The following is an 18,616-nucleotide window of genomic DNA, read 5'->3' on the forward strand; positions in this document are numbered from 1 at the left end:
GAAAAGGGGACCATTTAATGTTGCGAGAGAGCTCTTGTCAAGTCGTTCTCCATGAACAATCCAAAAAATGCTTCCAACACCACCAACCAAAACAAAACTTTTCTCTGAAGTTACCTAGACCCTTTGTATCCATGTCCGACTTGAACGCGTATCCAAGCGTCCAACTTTACGATTTAGTGAAAAAAAAAACACATAATATTTGAACCTAAATTAAAGTGTTGAAGGGTCGTAATACCCATATCCAAGTGTTAAGCGTCAGACACAGGAAATTGCGGTAAAGAGAAGAATCAGTTCGACAACCCCTTTAAGACACCCAATAATTGTCAGAATGTTCATGTCATTGGTCAAAAGCACAGCATCATGCAAAACCATGTAATAAGGAAAAGGACCAAAACATTCAGACTTCTGATGAAATAATTGATCATCGAAAACAAGTGTGTACACAAAATGTGTATGTACGAGTACGATAAACACTTCGACACAACATAATCCTGTAATATATACACCATAAAATACTACTAATTTCTACTTGAAATTATATTTTTACAGAAAGCATGGAAGAAAATAATTAAAGCATAAGAAACACCCTCTACCCTATACAGCCATACATGGCATAATACAGCACCTATCTTCGTACGACAAACCCAGGCTAGCTTTTGCATATACAAAATCATGTACGTGTAGGAGAAAGACAACCTGCACATATGCATGCCCATGATTTGTCTTAAACATCAAAAGCAATTTGCTTCATTTATAGTTCAATGCCCCTGCAAATGAAAGAGCTAATTATGATAAGGACAAGATTGAACTTGCTAACTAAACCGATCATCTTTGTTATTTGAACTATGGACATTCCACAAGTGACAAGACTGTGAAAGCAACATTAGTTCTGTTGATGCAGTGTCCTTTGAGCATTAACCTATGTGTTACGGTTCAGACTGAAAATCCAACAAAGAAATTCTACTAGACAAACTCAATATGGTGTAAAGCAGTGCTTTATTGAGGCGGTGGAAACTGCCTATCACAACATTTGAGAAAAAATATCACTGTATAAGCTGACAAAAGTCATCCTTTACAAAACAGAGAAAACTACGTCAAATAACATGAATTGCATGGACATATCACATACACGCACTTGCTTCACAACCATTAATTTCCTAGGAGCAGCACAGAAATCTAAACGAAGTATTAACGTTATGAGTAATACTAATACTCTAATCATGATTCAGTTCAGAGGCCAAGGTTGTTCACCAAAATCAACTGGATTAAAGCTACCAACCAAAGACAGGAGAATGACGGGTGGTGACTGGTGAATCCCAAATGGGTTAAGGATTTAAAAGTTGAACCCGTTAACAAAGATGAGTTTGAAATAAAAAGGTAAACCAAAGTATAATTGGATGACATGAGTGAAAAGGGATATGAAGACCTTGGATTTGGAAAGTTGTGTGGCAGTCAACAGAAATGAATGGAAGGAAAATTAATTATAGACGATGAACGGGGTTGAAATATCTGTTCACGCATAGGACCCTATCGGTTTGGGATTAAAGCTTTTGCTATTTTGTACAATTTTGAGTATGGATCAACAATTTCAAGGAGAATTATTAAGGTGAACTATTTTTAAAGAATAAGACTACACAATTTTAGACATTGCATAGGATCCCTAATGAAGAAACCTGCTCAAAACTGGCAGTTGAGAGGATTATCAAAGATAAAAAGGTCGAATTCACAGTATACAAAATTCAAATATACTAGTAGAATATAATCTAATAAAAAAAGCCTCATGCATCCATGCTTCATTAAATACAAGATCCTTCCATCTAAAAAAACTGCAAGTAGTTCATTCCAAAGTAATTCCTGGTTTGTCAAACTAACACACTAGTAGGGTCAAAAGCTATAGGCAGTCATTTCCTTTTTGAGATTGTGAAAGAATACGTTCCAATTTATCTAAGAGAAACCAAAGAGAAATCAAAGAGCTCATCCATACCTGTTGTTCTAGAAGCTGTAAGATTTTCTATTGCTTGCCTGGAATCTCAAACAGGATTTTGGCCCCTGTTCTCGGGTCTGGACAGTTTTTTGGACCGCAGTTTTGATGATGACTTGATTACATCAATCAAAGTAGTATTTTCTTCATCCTGCTCATCTTCGTCATCAGGGGCTTCCTGGTCAGATGAGCTAATTGCATCATCTTCCCCACTAGAGCTTTTCTCATCAAACAATTTTTTCCCACGTAGATTACGCTGTTTAGGTGGTCGGCGGCCTCGGCGTTTCATAGCTGTTGCTTCTTTATCTTCAGCACCTGAAACCACATTCAACACCATCAAAATACCTTGGAACTTCAAAAGATGCTTCTTCAATTTATAAAAAGAACATTCTTATGCTAAAGATTAAGCTGGAAGCTCACTTGAGAAGTTGAGATGAGTTTAAACTTAAATTTCATTCACATAAAAAGAATAAAAAAGAAAAAAGAAAAAAAAAGAAAATAGAGCAAAGAAACATGGCTAGCAGAGTACAGTACGCAAGAAACATAATATTTTAGGTGCAAAACACCAAGATTCTCTTACAACAGCAATTCAACAATGTCAAAGCCTTAAAACATTCTTTAGATAAGAAATTTTTATGAGTAGGATAACGGCAAAAATAGCAAAAACACACACACGCGCTTCCATAACATTTCTATCCCATTAGCCTAAATTAAGAAATAAAAGAGCATCATTCTACAACCAAAGAATCCAAGCATAGCCATAAAATGCACAGCTCCAATGCTGCTAGGGATATTTAGCAAAAGGTCGATGATTAAGTAGCATTGCTCTAAATAAACAGTGACAACGGTAAGACATACTTTCCATGAACATAAAGAAAAAAAAATAGCAAGGGAATTAACAAATGCATAGCTTATGCATCTAGTAAAGTATGGAACTACAACTGATACATGTTAGAATGTTACACTCTAGTGATAAAAAGGTTTCTCAGTTAGGTAAGGGCATAGCCTGTGCAGGGCTGCAGATGTTTAGCCTCCAAGAGCCTCCAAAAGAAGCAACGCCTAGTCTTGTTGGAGCTGATTAACTCTCAGTCAAGGAAGCTCCATATGGGTTGTTGAAAGTGAAATCTCAGTGGTAGAAAAATACTAGCAATTGACAATACAACTTACATTTTCTATGTACAGGGCTAAAAAGATCACTCCAGTTCACCAACAAAATACAAAATAACACACAGAGATTCAAAGAAAAATTTAGGGATACACATAGAAGACGGACCATAGGAGCTTAACCACAGACATGACAAAAGAAGAACAAATCATGAATCAGAGAAATGAAGAAATTAACATAGAAGCTCCATAGAAATGTGCGTAAGTAGAGGAGGACAAATTCGGGATTGATAGAAAAAGAAATCTGGCTAATTCTATTTTGCAACCAGAAAAAGGAAACCAAGACAAATCTGAGCCAAACTAAAGAGTCAAGATGAGGCTGACTTCAACCTCTCAAGCCTCAATGAGTTTCAAGTCAACATTGGGGCTCAATTTATTTAGTTTAACCAAAAAATTAGTGCATTGGTTCATTGATTATCAAAGAGAGAGGAAGGAAATGACAACAACTCATAATAGTTAAATATACATCAATACCCAATACGCAAAACAATATTACCAGAAAAGAACCGTTCAACGTATAATCTATTTTGAATGGAAAGATAAGCATATCGGTGTATAATTACAAGTATATCATTACCTGCAAAACCTTCCATCTTCACACATTTTTCTTGCAGGGTCTCAACAAACTGATGATAGGGTCGCCAACCACTAGGATCCTCGTCTGTATTTGTATTCTCCGTTCGTCCTTGGATGTCTTTTAAGCTACATGTTCAAGCCAACAACAGGTTCCATGTCATCAAGAATTTAACAAGTATATTAATGGATAATAAGCTCAAATGACTCCAGCTTACAGGTCAGGAATATCTGTAGATGGAAGTTTCTCAACAAAAGGGACAACAGCACCAACCAAAAATGACAGTCGCTGTGGTGCGTCTATAAAAGCATAATCTATAGCCGCCTTCACCATTTTTAGAATGTCCAATCTATGCTTACTTCTAGCAGCACCCACGATAGTTCCTGATAGCTGAACAGCGAGTTGCTTGCAATCAAGAAAGGAATTGTCCACGGACAATTTATCAGTGTCATTAGAACGTTGAAGCATATGCCGATGGTATGCCTGTCAACATAATATAATATTATATAACAACAAGACAAAGTATAAGATTACAATAGGAATCTCGTAAAGTAGGATAAATTCATTAAAAAAATAAATCAGAAAGTTTTTATCGACTTCAGTTAAACATCTGTCAAATGAAAAAACAAATTTCAGCCCAAGGTTTTCATCCTCAACTAAATTTTAAAAAGATTCTCTAAGTTCCAATTTACCTATACCTCACTCCCCTGTTCTAATGTCTGACCTGTACATGAATTTAAGCAAAGATCTACTTTTTCCCAAAAATACTTGCCAACATGACTACTTGAAATGGGAGTCCAAAAATATATGGTATATCATTCTAGAAAGTCATAAAACTACCCCCATCAATCTATTCAAAATAACAACACATCATTTTAAATTTTAAGTACATAAGAACAATTTCAATACATTCTAAACCAGTAAATTGATGTCTTACTCTTTTAAGTGCTTCAAGATACAATAAAAAAACATTCTCATCTTTTTTCCTCAGAACAGCAATTAGCTGCTTGATCACCTCAGCTATGTTGTTTCCGTGCAGTGTAAGATGAGAGATGATCTCTGGACCTAGATATTCCTGCATCAAAATTTAAAGGCAATCCACATCAAACAACTAGTTTCAAGCAAAAGATAGCAAGTAAATCAAAAAATTTAAAACATGGAGCACAAACATCTAAGCTTAAACTACAAAAACAGTAGCAGTACAATTTTAACAATTGACGAAAAGTCCTAGAATAAATGGAAAGCCATCAAGTCAAATCCTTGAAGTCTTTACCAAGGGAACAACATTGCTCGTAATCAACTTCCCAGCAGCAATGATAACAACATCTCGAGTCGTCTCTTCTACATACTCTCTGTTAAGATCTTCATCTTCAGTTTCACCTACAAGATATATCAGAAAAGATATAAGATATTTCATATTTGATTTTCATGTCAAAAAAAGTATTTTTAATAGAAGACACTTAATTCGAAAAGCATGTAACTACTTCACAACAGATAATAAACAATAGACATTTAGGCAAGTCATATAAAATCCTTTCATAAGATCAAGATAGTGTGTCGCAAGATTATTAGGATTGAAATCCAAGTTTGAAAAGTTTCAGTTGTAGCATTCTCTATCTTAATTGCAAAGGAATGTAATCATAGCTTAATTATATTAGCTTCTATACAGAAATCATAATCACTTTGGTTATAGGCCTACACTGTCACCATTATTCTATGAAGAGCTGATTTCTATAAGTAATAGTGAACACATTATGTTATATCCGAATCAAAGATATCCAAATTGCTATTTTCCTATAACTCTACATGTGTCTGTTGAATATAAAAGAATAGCTAAAGTTGAGCCGTTGGACAAAGGTAGTAATGATAATTTTGAGAAGCAATTCAAAAAAAAGTCTCCTTTATCATATGAATATATTATTGGCTTTAATTATTATTTATTAGCTACAATTCTTGCTTTTTAGTAATATGTCCATTGATACTACTACCACCTTTTTTTCCCACGTTACAAAAAACAGAGAGAATTCTTTACAACATTGCATTACCCAAACCACATAGTGGCTCCCGCATAGGGAAGATTGGGGGAATCGAACTTTAAGTGGCATATGTTAATTATCATTTATTGAGTGGTGAGAGTATACTTTTGAATAATTTGTAAGAGAAATGTAGACAAATCAAATCCCACCAAAAGCCATTTGCTAAACACCCCTTTATCTTGATATTTATTCTTGAATCAAACAAAGACATAAATGTCCATTTACATGGGGACATAAATTTATATTTCTTTGGTATGTATCTCAATCACCTCATTGGCTCTCCCCCACTCCACCCCCAAGAAAATACACTTACAAACAAAACAATGTACTCAAGTTATTTTCCCATTTTTCGTGAAATCAAAAATGTCAGGGACTGATTTAGGAGTCAAAAAGACTTACTAGAGACATCAAGCTGCTGTTCACAAAGTTTCCAAAATTTCTCAAGAGTAGCTTGTGGTGGGTATAAACCCAGAACGTCCAGTGCAGTAGAAGAGTATTTCAATTTTCTAAACAAGCACCAGAGCTCAGCAAGTATTACACAGACCTAGTGCACAAGATGAGATATAGTGAGACAATAGATCAAGCCAGCATCATACCACAAAACAAAACTATAACACATAGAAGTCAGCAGAATCATACTCTACAAGCAAGTTGATTTCCCAGTTTCATCTCCACTCCAACTTGAGAAGGCAGAAGAATATAATCTAGTTTCTTGAACAATGTATCCCGTTTAGAGAGCAAATATGAGACAGTCGCATCATTTACGGTTTCAGAGCTCACAACAGAATGGAGACACCACTTTATGTGAAGAAACATGTTGAGCAGCAGAAAACAGTTCACCTGTGTATGAAGAAGCATCATGATACAATCAAAAGTAGAAATCAAAGGGAATCAACAGAATGCTAATATAAAATTTGCTACACACCTCATCATCTACATTTCTGAAATTCTCAAGCATGGAGGAAAAATCATCAAATAAGTTATCAATAGGTACAGATCTCCACAATTGAAGCTCATATAGTCTTTTTAAGTTCACGAGAATAGGGTATTCATCATCACCATCCTAGTAAGCGGAGAAGAATGAAAATAGAAAGCAAAGAAATAGTGATTGCAGTCAGTCTATCGTACACACAGACATACATATATGTACATATTGAAAAAAAAAAACAGAACCGTGAGAACCAATCTGCCCGACAAAAATTTACTTTAAGAAAAAAAAATTGAAAAAAATCAAAAAAAAGGTGTTACTTTTGACATAAAAAGATGTTACTTTTCGAAAAAAACCTATTACTTTGTAATTTGTTTTTTTGATAAATATTTTTTTTTCCTAAAAGTAACACATTTTTTTTGTTAAAAAGTACCAACTTTTTTTTAAAACAAAAGTAACATTTTTTTGGCCAAAAGTGACACATTTTCTGTAAAAAAAAGTAACATGTTTTTATTAGGCAGATTGGTTCTTACGGTTCTCATATAAGCTTGGTTCTCAATGGAACTTGACCCTATATATATATATATATACACACACACAAATATATAATTAAATAAACAAATAAACTATATATATATATATATATATATATATAGGGTCAAGTTTCAGTGAGAACCAAGCTTATATGAGAACCGTAAGAACCAAAATCTCCGATAAAAATGTGTTACCTTTTTACAGAAAAGGTGTTACTTTTGCACAAAAAAAATATTACTTTTGTTTTTAAAAAAATCTGGTACTTTTTACCAAAAAAGTGTTACTTTCAGAAAAAAAATATAAATACAAAGTAACATGTTTTTCTGGAAAAGTAACACCTTTTTATGTGTTTTTTTTAGAATTTTTTTCTTAAAGTAACATTTATTTGCCTAAAAGTATCATCTTTTTTTTAAAAAAAAAATAACACTTATTTGCCTAAAGAAACACCTTTGTAGTAAAAAGTAACACTTTTTTGTCAGTCAGATTGGTTCTCACGGTTCTCATATAAGGATGGTTTTCACTTGAACTTCTTCCTCTCTCTATATATATATATATATATATATAATCAAATAAGAAAGACAACTTAAAATAAGAAGGATAAAAATGATTTTTTTGTTACTACGTATAAAAAAAGGTTAATATGTTATAAAACGCTAAAATAGGAACATTCCTCAAAAATTCCCTTATTTATAAATAACCCTAACCATTTATGCTTTTCGTGCTCCAAATTGATCTTAGATTTCTTCATCTTACTGAAATCAAGGGAGTATAATCCTTCTTATTTTAAGCACCCTTCTTAATAGATCTCACCTATATATATATACACAAACACGCACGCACACACACAAACAATGAGATGAAGTTATATTCTCATCAGTGGCATTCTTGTAAATATTAGTAGATTTAGATTGAACAGTGGTTCAATCAAAAGCACTCCTATAATACCCATGTATACCCCTTAATACTCATATGTATCCCAACAAAAAGGATTTAATGCTCCTCAGTTTAATTTTGGTTTTCAGCTTAATTTTTATTTCTACCAGATCCTCTCCCCCTATATATGTCTGTAATTATGTCTCTCAGTATGTCTCTCTCCCTGCCCCCTACCCCATAACCCCTACCCTCCCTCTCGCTTACAATATATAGAGAGAAGATCATGTGAAAACCAAAAAATGATGAAATCATGAAAACGAAGGGATACACAATGAAGGGGGTACACATTCTCATTAATTGCAATTCTGTAAATAATGTCAAACTTATGTCATAACAGTGGTTAGTTATGAAAATTCATATTTAAAACCCGTACGTACCCTTTTAATACCCATATGTTCACCTTATGAAAATTCATATTCAAAACCCGTGCGTACCCTTTTAATACCCATATGTTCACTCTTTAATACCCAAATGTTTCCATCAATGGTGAAAATTATTGTATATATAGTCAACTTATGTTATAACAAGTTAGATGAACGTACCATTGCTTCTTTTACAGCTGCCTTTAGCTTCTCCATAAGTTCATCCTCGACTTCCTTTAGTTTATTGTTTGCAAATTCTTGCAGCTCTCCCTTGCACTCCACACAACAGAAGTGCATAGCCTGAATACAAGACCTAAGAGTTTCCTTATCTCCATGCTTAAAAAAAGCCTCCTTCATCAGTTGGAGTACAGTCTTAAAATTCTAGACATAAAACAAAGAACATCAGGGGAAGATAAGTACAGATATCTTTTCAAAAACTAAACTTCTTAAATGAGAACATCTCCACTAACCTGTTCCTGTCTCTTTAAAGAATAAAGCTCAAGATTCATATACTGAACAATTTGAACTAATGATGGTGCTTTGGCATTGTCTGCCACGTATTTTCGCAGAAGCTGGGGGTAGTTTTTCATCATCACCACGGTAATTTCCTGCTTGTTTGTTTCAAAAACTTCCTAATACATACAGAAAATGAACTGATAAAGAAAATATAGAGGTAGTTGTTTAGAAACATGGATCAAGTCTCGCTATTTTCCGTCTCTCTCAAACTAGCTGAAAAGGCAAACTGAAAGTTTACAACACAATAGACGACCTTTTGAGCCTTAGTATAGTATTGTTTCCGATTATCAGTAACAGGTACAATCCTCTCCCCAACAGCCTTCTTGACAGATGCACAAAGGAGTCTGATCAAATTAGTCGCATCAATTTCAGTCAGCTCGATAGAAGGATTTTCGTCCAGAAGTACAGAAATTATGCACTTCCAATCCTATAAAAGACACATCACAAAGAAATAGAAAAAAAGATTATATTAGCCTTTTTCACATTGGCTACAACATCTTCCACCGTCCCACTAAGATTGTTGCACTACCCCTCCAAAGCTATCACTAAGAACTGTAATGCACCAATATCCATGGGACATGAAGTAACAATACCAATAACCGGAAAAGCAATGACTTCCGGAAATTTCTATTCACAAAGGCAGACAAACTGCAGACAGCATATTTCAGCACTTACTTTCATGGCCTTCATGTACTCCCAAACATCATCAATGACGTAAGTTATTAGGAGAGGATCGCGTGAGAATTCCTTCAGTATTTGTAACATTCTACCGAGGGTAACCAGAGAAGAGTCGCTATCTGCTGTGAAAATATAACGAATAAAAAAAAGAAATGTCTCTACAGAGAGCAAAAACAAACAGAATAATGTGAGTTAGAGCAAACCTGCAGATTGGGGCTGTGAAGTATTAAATTTCTGCTCAATCAAGTGATCATAGACCAGCTCCCCTATTGCTCGTCTAATTTCTGGGGCCTCAACAACAAGAAGATCATACAAAGGACCCAAGTGATCATCCAGTAAAAGCTGATGCCTGGAAGGTTATCAGTTATGTTATCAGCAGAAAGCATTATAAGTTGGAAAATAAATATTCCTCTTCTTATTAAAGGAAATAATACCTTAACAATTGCTTCAATAACCCAATGGCACTCACAGCCACAGAAATATCAATGTCATCAGCAAGTTCAATCATTCTGTTGGAAAACCTTTGTGTGAAAAGATCAAGTGATGGGACATTATCATCAACTTCATACAGGCTTTGCAATGCAACAACCGAAGCTTTTCTGACACCAGCATTCTTCATTCATCAAAGTCAGAAAAAGGAAAGAAGAAAACAAGAATACAGTAAGGCATTTAGACTGAACACATAAAAAGCAATTGACTTCATTAGCCGCTGGAAAAAATATCAAAAAAAAAACGAAACAAACCTTGTCATTCAATGTCCACCCAAGATATTTAAGATATCTATCCTGCAGGAACAATGATGGATACGACAAGATCCAGACACCTAATGACTGTATGCTGGAAACTCTAATATTGGGATCGATGTCTCGATAACGATGCATAAATAGCCTACATGGAAGAGTCAGCTTGTCAATAAATTAAAATCATAATATTGATGCAGTCTATTATCTGTAGATAGACTCACCAAAAAAAACCAGTTTTGATAATCTCTAATGAATCCTGAAAAACCAGGATATCTCAGAATGCATTATCAGCTCAATTCTCTAACTCACAGACACAATCAATATGTGGATATCACAGGATTGAATCTCCAAATGTAACAAACACAATTTAAGAACCTTATAAAAATTAGCACACAAATATACTAAATCCCATATCATCTTTCAAATTAAAAAACCACTCATAACCCCTAATAGACGACCATTATTTAATATAACGATTCTTGTTCAAAGTTTGGATTACACTGTAAATGTTCATATAATGGGATGCCATAAGAAAAGGAAAGAAGAGAAGATCAAAAACAAGGCATAAAGTTTAATATTTATGCAAAGAGCAGATCAGATATACATCAATGCATTCTCCGACTCACATAAAACTTAAAACGAAACTTTGTTATCTAGCAATCACCTCTAGTAAATGCAAACTCAAATGAATAAGTCGATTTTTCTGGGTTTTTTTTTTTTTGCCAAATGAATAAGTCAGTTTTTCTGTTGTTTTCTTTTAAAAAAAAGAAAAAAGAAAAAAGAAAAAAAAACACAACCGTTTGATGAATCAAAAATTAATCCAAATCTTTACAAGATTTATTTTCTCTGAAAAATGTCAAAGACTATGATGTTATCTTCTAAGAATATTTCATTAGCTCAATGTCATCAAGTGGCTCCCACTAAAGTGAACCTTACCCTTGTGATAACAAAAATGTTGCTTGTGATGAACCCTTCATTGCAAACATTATCTACAACTTCGCATGAATGAGACTGCACATGAATTTTATATCAAAAATAATTGACGAAATATGGAAGAAAAAAAAAACTTAAGCGCCTTCCCTTTTCTCACATCCAACCAATTGTATCCACCAAACCATAAACTCTCTCTCTCCATCTTTCTCCCCAAACACAGCCAATACCACCAAGGTACCAAACTCTCCTTGCTCTATTTGCTGCATTCTTCTTTTTTACCACTAAGGCAAAACCCTAAAATTGAAACTTATCCTCATGTGCCTTCCCTTTCCCTCCTCTGCACCGCCCCTAACTCTTGTGGCTTCTCTGTTTTCCAAAAAAATTGCAATGTTCTCTTTAAGGCCACCCTAAGCCCTCCTATCCTAAACCTTATCTCCAAGTACATATCTCCTTCAACTTGGCTACACACACCAACCAATTTTACAGTCACCTCTGTACAATTGTGATCTCCCATCAAAATTTCACTGGCGTCTATGCTTCTGCCACTAGCTACTGCTATGAGTGGTGCAATAGTGAGTTCTAACTTCTAAATGACTATTTTAGAGAGTTGTTATGGTATTATAATATTAAAAGTAATAGTTGAGGGCGTGATAGAAAGACGTAAGCGAGGATGAAATGAGGTTTGAGTTTAAATAGAAGAGGGCACTACCACAGGAGTGGGGAGGAAAGAGAGAGAGACAGTAATATAAAAGAAGCAGTTATAGAAGGTGGTTAAAGTGGTCACAGGATAAGGAAAAGAAAAAAATAATAATTAAAAAGAGGGGGTTTGATACTCATGATAGTAGGGATGCTTCTAAAAAGAATGCGGACAAAGGTTTTGGTGGAGCTGTGAAAAAGTTAGGTGTGTCAGGAGGAAGCGAAACATAAGCCTTGATTGCCAATTGGCCTTTGCTCAGCTTTTTTTGGCTTTTGGTTTATTAATATGGTCAAACAGCCTATGTTAAAGAAAAACATATTAAAGTAAGCTTCGATACAAATCATAGATCCAACTGCAATAACATCTAATTACAAAAAAAAAAAAAAAAAAAAAAAAAAAAAGAACCTTCAAGTTGCTTTTACATAAATCAATAATAGCAAGTTCCCAAATAAACAAATCACCTTAATCCATAGGGTTACTAAATATTTAACCTTATCCCAAACATCTAATCCAAGGAACGATCATTGAAAATGCACAAAGATGCACTAGTGTGACAAAGTCTTAAGCTTTCTCTTCTTTCTGAAGCCACAATATCTAATCTGAAAGAGATCTCAATACTTACTGAGTCAATCAAAGACTCACCAATAATAATAAGCAAACTAACCCATATCCCACTTGCAAAAATACAATGTAGAAAAAGATGATTATTATCCTCCTAATCTCAAAAACACATGATACATCGTTATGGGCAAAGAGAATGATAGGGAGTATATTTGGAGATTTTCCATAGCATTAAGTTTACCCAAAACCAAAAGCCAAGAGAAAGCTCCCTTGCTAGGAGTTTTAGCCTTCCAAATAAGCTTGGCCAATGGAAAAGCGAGTGGATAAGAAGGAGGATCAACAAGAAGGGAATAAAATGAGACACATGAAAAGGATTTTGAAGAAGTGCAGGGAGTTTTAGCCTTCCAAACAATCTACGTTTAACAAAACTCTTCACCAAATGAAACTAGTTTAGAAGGAACTTCTTTCCACCAGGTTTTGCTTAGCTATTTCGCATATACAACATCAAAAAGATAATTTAATCAAACACCTTAATAGATAGCTAATACTACTAGGCGCCGAAAATAGCCCATACAAACAATCAAATTGCCAATAAGTGATTCCCAAACAAAATATAAAGTGAACTGAATGAGTAACTTTTAATTTCAAATTCTATTATATTTTTTGATTTATAAAACCAATTTTGTAAAACATTTGCACCTTATATTATATTGTCTTTTTCTACAAACAACTAACATATAATTGAGTCATGCACAAATCAAATCGAAACTCAGGTCATTATCTTGTTCTCGAGGGATATGACAACCAAATTTGCTGGAATGTCAGAACATGTTAATTATTAGATTCTGGATCATCAAAAGAAAATTGATTTTCAACTAAAAAATAAACAAAAATCTTACAAGGAAAAAAGATACGAAACCCTCACTCTCCAATACAACTTTAATCCCAAATAGAAGAAAAAGTAAAAAATAGATATTTCATGAAGTTGTAGGCTAAATTGCCGAAATTTGGAAATATATATCAAAAGTAGTGATATACGTTCACCCTCATTTAAGCCAGCCAAACAAATCCACATTTATAATTTTCAGCAAAGATATTCTTTAACGGATATCCAACTTTTCTATCTCTTTTGACTAAAAATTATTTATTAAAAACTTTAATTATTGTAATTGTCCGTGTTAATCTAGTTGTGCTCATTGCAAAAAACGACTAGAAAAGTATTCAAAAATCAAGAACACATACCCTTTAAATATCTTGTCCATCATCTCTTCTATTATTGTTATCTTTTCATGAGTAGACATCAATCTTTTATTGAGAGACTGCGCTCGAGGACCCTCTGCTCGTTTCTTGTTTTCAGCATTTAACTGCCTCTGCGTAGTTTCACGCTGTGAACCAAGCATTTTTGCCACTGTAATGAATGATGTGACAAGTTGAAGCCCAACCAAAGAAGCAACTTGGCGATAAATTCGTGGCGGGGTGCTATAACAAAAAAAAAAGGGCAGTTAGCTGAGATAAAGTGGCTAAACTTTGGAAAACAAACACATGACATATTTTGAATAACCAACCATGATAGAGCAATCACATAGTCTGTGCATTTATCAAAAAGCATCCCATCAAACAATGGCCCTATCTGGCACTCGGTGACCAAATTATCCCAAAAGTAAACTAGGTTATCTTTCATGTTGTTGAAGTCCTTTCTTTTTGAGCTTTGGTAATCTTCAACTTCACCCTGTAAAAATTAAGACAAAACTTTATTCAGAAAGCATGAAATCTTAAAGCAAATTGAGCTAATTACTAACTAAATGTTTCTGAAAAGCAATACCGCAAATCTTAATCAACTAAAACTGTTAAAAGTTGAAAATACCTTTGTTGCAAGATTGACCAAAGCAATCACTACATTATCAACATCTATCTCCTCAAAGGGATCACCCTCCATGTCATATTTTGCACCACATGACTGCAGTTGTAACCCTATTAGGCTAATCTTTGCAGCAATATAAACATAATTTATCATACATTTTTCTAATCATAAATTGACATAAATTGCCTTTACTATATATCACCCAAAAAGGGTACTACTACTACTTCACTGTACAAAGTAAAAAATTTCAATCACCTCAAATAACATAGACAAAAGGTCAAGCATTGCTTGTTTTTTATCCTTCTCATAAAGCTCAACCCAAACCTTGACTATTGGAGGTATATTTTTCCTGCTCCCTTTAATAGCCTCTGCACAAGATAACATTAGCAAATTACACTAGAGAAAGCATTATTGTGAGGATATGTGCAGCTAACAATGGAAAACATGAATTCCTTTTAGCTATATGGTTCATTGTGGCCAAATTACCATATGACAGAAAAATAGCAATCAAAAAATAGAGGTGCATGTAGCACACTTTGCCCCTTTTTAAGCAAAAGAAGGTAAAGGGAAAAATCAGCGTCGTATGAGAAGGGGAAAAGATGGAGGTGCGAGAGGGGGGACTGTGCAATACACCCTTATATGTATATTTCCAAGATATTTCCAATGGGATAAAGAGTTCAGACTTCAAATGACTAAAGAACTTATAAATTAAGCTTTTGCAGCAATATTTTCTAAAATACAAAAAAATATGTAGATATATTGACGTATCTATCTACAAATAGAGACTGCAAAATCCCTGCTAAAAATCCTTAGGTGGACAAACGCAAGTACCATATTTTCCTAACCTGTTAAAAGTCTAGACAATTGTTTGAAGGAAAACTTTAGACAAATAAGCACCCACAATCTCACAAAAGCTACACATCATATTGCAATTTGCAACAATGCTAATGAATTTCAAGAACTATGAAATGCTCTCATAGAATATTCAACAGAATAAAAAGATTTACCGCCATGAATATTGGTTTTTAGGTGTAGAACTATCTTATTCCCCTTATAAAATCTTCTTTATTGAGTATATTATGTATCCTCCCGTAAAGAAAATATAAATAAGCTAAAGATTTAACCCGATGAGAAATAAATCACCCTTCAATTACATGAGGTCAAATATATTTATCGATTGACTCCTCAAGGCCTTATATGATGATATCAAGTGACAATTGCATTGGAATGAAAGAAACAATAGTGCAAAAATATGGTGTCGTTGGCAGTCACGAAAAGATTTGTGGATGATTTTGCGATTATCATGACCTATATTTTAGTCCTGTGCTCAAAAACTTCTACAACAGGGTTGCGATAGAGTGACGTGAACGATATTTTACACAATGAAAGAAACAATATATCATCAACCCAAAAGACCCAAGTAAAACATAGTCCTTAAAAATCCCACCCCATCAAGTCGTGGATTCTATTTTAGCGGGAAGCAAACCAAAATATCGATACCTTATATTCCCACCCCATGAATGTAAGCCACCAATGAGGCACCCACGGACAAAGAGAAAGGCAAGGAAAGTAACCACGGTGGAAAGAAGAAGAGCAGTAAAGAAAACATGAGGAATGAGGCCAAAGTAAACTAGCAGCTTTAGGGATTAGATGTACTAATTTTATTTTCTAATAATTCAATTATTTAACCAACTGACAAAAGATTCAACAACAACACCAATGCTAGAGCCTTAATCCCAAAAGATTGATTAGTGACAACCGGTAAAACTTAGTCACATCTAAGATTCATAAACCAAAAACCAATTAACAAATGATAAAAAAAATAAATTTCCTTAATCATCTAATAGCATGATCTATGGAGATCAAGATATACTTAAACTATGCAAGAAGTATTTTTTCTATACATTGATCAAATTCACATGGATGCAAATATATAGCAACTTAAACATAAAATAAAATGCTTTTGGACGGTATCTATATAGGCATGTCCACAAAGGTAATCACTAGGGCACAACTTTACACTTCTAACCATCTTCGTTGAGGTGATAAATTTCTACCCAGGACACCTTCGAACAAACCATACAAAAGGTCATGATCCTTTCAAAAAACAATGGAATACGTGACAGTGAAATCAAAATAAGAGAGAGAGAGAGAGAGAGAGAGAGAACAATACAAAACTTATAAACTAAATCTAGATTGAATAATCAACTAATTTTTCAACCCTTTCGTGTTACAGTAACAAATAACTAAAATAGAGAGTAAAAACGAAAAAAAAAATTCAAAACCCTAATTGAATTAAATTTACCAATCAAGCTAATCTGGTCGAAATTCACATTATTAGCAGGCTCCACAGCACGATTCCGCTTAGCTTTAGGACGAACTTCCTCAACATCGTCAAAAGAATCATCCCTACCAGGATCATTAGGGCTTTGGTCGCTAACTTCGCGATATAATTTCCCGGTTCTGTTACGTTTCTGAACAGCTCCAAAATTTTAAGACATAAATCGACAGAAACGAAGAGAATGATAGTAATAAACAGATTCAGGAAGGGAATGAGAGTAACAACTTACAGAACGGCGAACTGATGCTTCTGAAGTGGCGGCAACAGCATCTTCCATGATTACTTGAAGCTTTTTTGCAAGTAATGAATGGAAGAAAATAAAGGTAGAGATAGAAAACCAGAGAGAAAGTGAATCGTGCACTACAAGAGAGAACAGAAATGCGAAAGTTGAATTCCTTGTATTTTTGTGTAGTGACTAGTGAGTTGTGACGTTGTTGTGTTACTTTCATTGAGCTCCCGCCATTTCCCAAAGTGTAACCTACAGTCCGCGATTTTGCATTTTCGAAATTTTTTCCTAAATGAATAGGGTAAATAAAAATGATTCATTTTTGAATAATCTCAATTTTTAATTGACTCGTTAATTTATTTTTTTTAATTACAATTGACTCATTATTATTATTATTATTTAAAGATATGATTATTATTATTGTACGTGTGTACGTACATGTGTGTATTTTATTATAATGCATTTTGTTTTTGCTTGCCTATCATAATTTATGATAAAATGTGTGAGTTTTTTTGTGTTAAATATTATATGTTTTATTTCCTAAATAAATATTATTTATGTCAAGAATCGGCCCTACATATTTTGATGCCTTGGGCAAAATAGCACATTAAGGCTCTTTTCCTTTGCAATTTATCGTCTATATGAATCCTTTTACAATCATTAATTTTGCTTTTTTGACATGGGGTTTTGGGCGACAGCCCCTCTTGCCCACCCCTATGATTGGCCCTTTATTATGTGATATTGTCAAAACACATAGACAAATTGTAATTAATTCAATTTAAGTAATTAATTCGTATATACTGCAAATAAAAATTCATCATCATTATGCCTAATATCCCACTTGAAAGAAGGATCTGGGTTAAAAATAAAAATTAGATTATTTTAATATAATTTGTTATTGAGTAAGTTTTGTATAGTTTATCTTTGCAAATGTATGTATAACTATTCATTTTGTGTAATTCGGATGGTGAACGCTAATTGGTGAGTATGTGGGGGGGAATAAGATGCTCTTTTCATAGAGGAGAGGTGATGAAAAATGTTTTTGAAATTTTTTTATGTATCAAACTTATTCAAGTAAAAAAAGTCAAGATATTATATGTTACGATTTAAACTTCATATCATCATCTGTAACTTCTTTATGTGAAACCTTAATCAAGCTTTCAATCCCCCATCTCTTCCAACAAGCACATTTCCATATTAACAATGCACGACTACACTTCCTTAATCTTCCAATTGCCACTCAAATTCGAGTTTTAATCCTCTATCGGCACCTATAGGGCTGCACCCAATTTCCTCAAATCAGTCACACCAAATGACTTGTTTTCTAAACTCACTTTTGCCAAAAACAACCTATATTGATATGTAGATAGAGTTGGGCTAGAATTGCCTGTTGGGGAGAAGATGTGCATAGGTCGTTTATTGGATAATGGGTTGAAACTTGAAATTTGGATAAGTGATGGCTAAATGAGTTGGGGAGGTGTTATTTATTTTCCTAAAATTCAAAATATATAAAATAATGAAAACATATTTAAAAAGTAAGGTATTTTT

The 18,616-nt window shown here is 33.9% G+C and overlaps 1 protein-coding gene across 3 annotated transcripts; it reads right to left on the bottom strand.

Annotated features, from left to right (window-relative positions):
- Window positions 1-373: 373 nt before the first annotated feature.
- LOC130810130 (sister-chromatid cohesion protein 3) lies at window positions 374-17,340 on the bottom strand. 3 transcript variants are annotated; one of them, XM_057676085.1, is made up of 22 exons: window positions 17,072-17,340; window positions 16,807-16,975; window positions 14,757-14,869; window positions 14,505-14,597; window positions 14,206-14,369; window positions 13,883-14,119; window positions 10,450-10,594; window positions 10,141-10,319; window positions 9,910-10,055; window positions 9,704-9,825; window positions 9,282-9,455; window positions 8,983-9,144; window positions 8,693-8,893; window positions 6,681-6,818; window positions 6,395-6,595; window positions 6,155-6,299; window positions 4,993-5,099; window positions 4,657-4,794; window positions 3,937-4,202; window positions 3,723-3,847; window positions 1,985-2,296; window positions 374-767 (listed from the first exon to the last, which is right to left on the bottom strand). In XM_057676085.1, the coding sequence occupies exons 1-21, from the start codon at window positions 17,117-17,119 to the stop codon at window positions 2,031-2,033; spliced, it is 3,339 nt and encodes a 1,112-aa protein (XP_057532068.1). In that variant the 5' UTR covers window positions 17,120-17,340; the 3' UTR covers window positions 374-767; window positions 1,985-2,030. The 3 variants fall into 3 exon arrangements, with proteins under 3 accessions (XP_057532068.1, XP_057532067.1, XP_057532069.1); XM_057676084.1 differs by having other exon boundaries at window positions 9,704-9,828; window positions 17,072-17,321; XM_057676086.1 differs by lacking the exon at window positions 6,681-6,818 and having other exon boundaries at window positions 9,704-9,828; window positions 17,072-17,322.
- Between the last annotated feature and the right edge of the window lie 1,276 nt (window positions 17,341-18,616).

Source organism: Amaranthus tricolor, chromosome 4 (assembly GCF_026212465.1).
Source record: "Amaranthus tricolor cultivar Red isolate AtriRed21 chromosome 4, ASM2621246v1, whole genome shotgun sequence".
Lineage (NCBI taxonomy): Eukaryota > Viridiplantae > Streptophyta > Magnoliopsida > Caryophyllales > Amaranthaceae > Amaranthus > Amaranthus tricolor.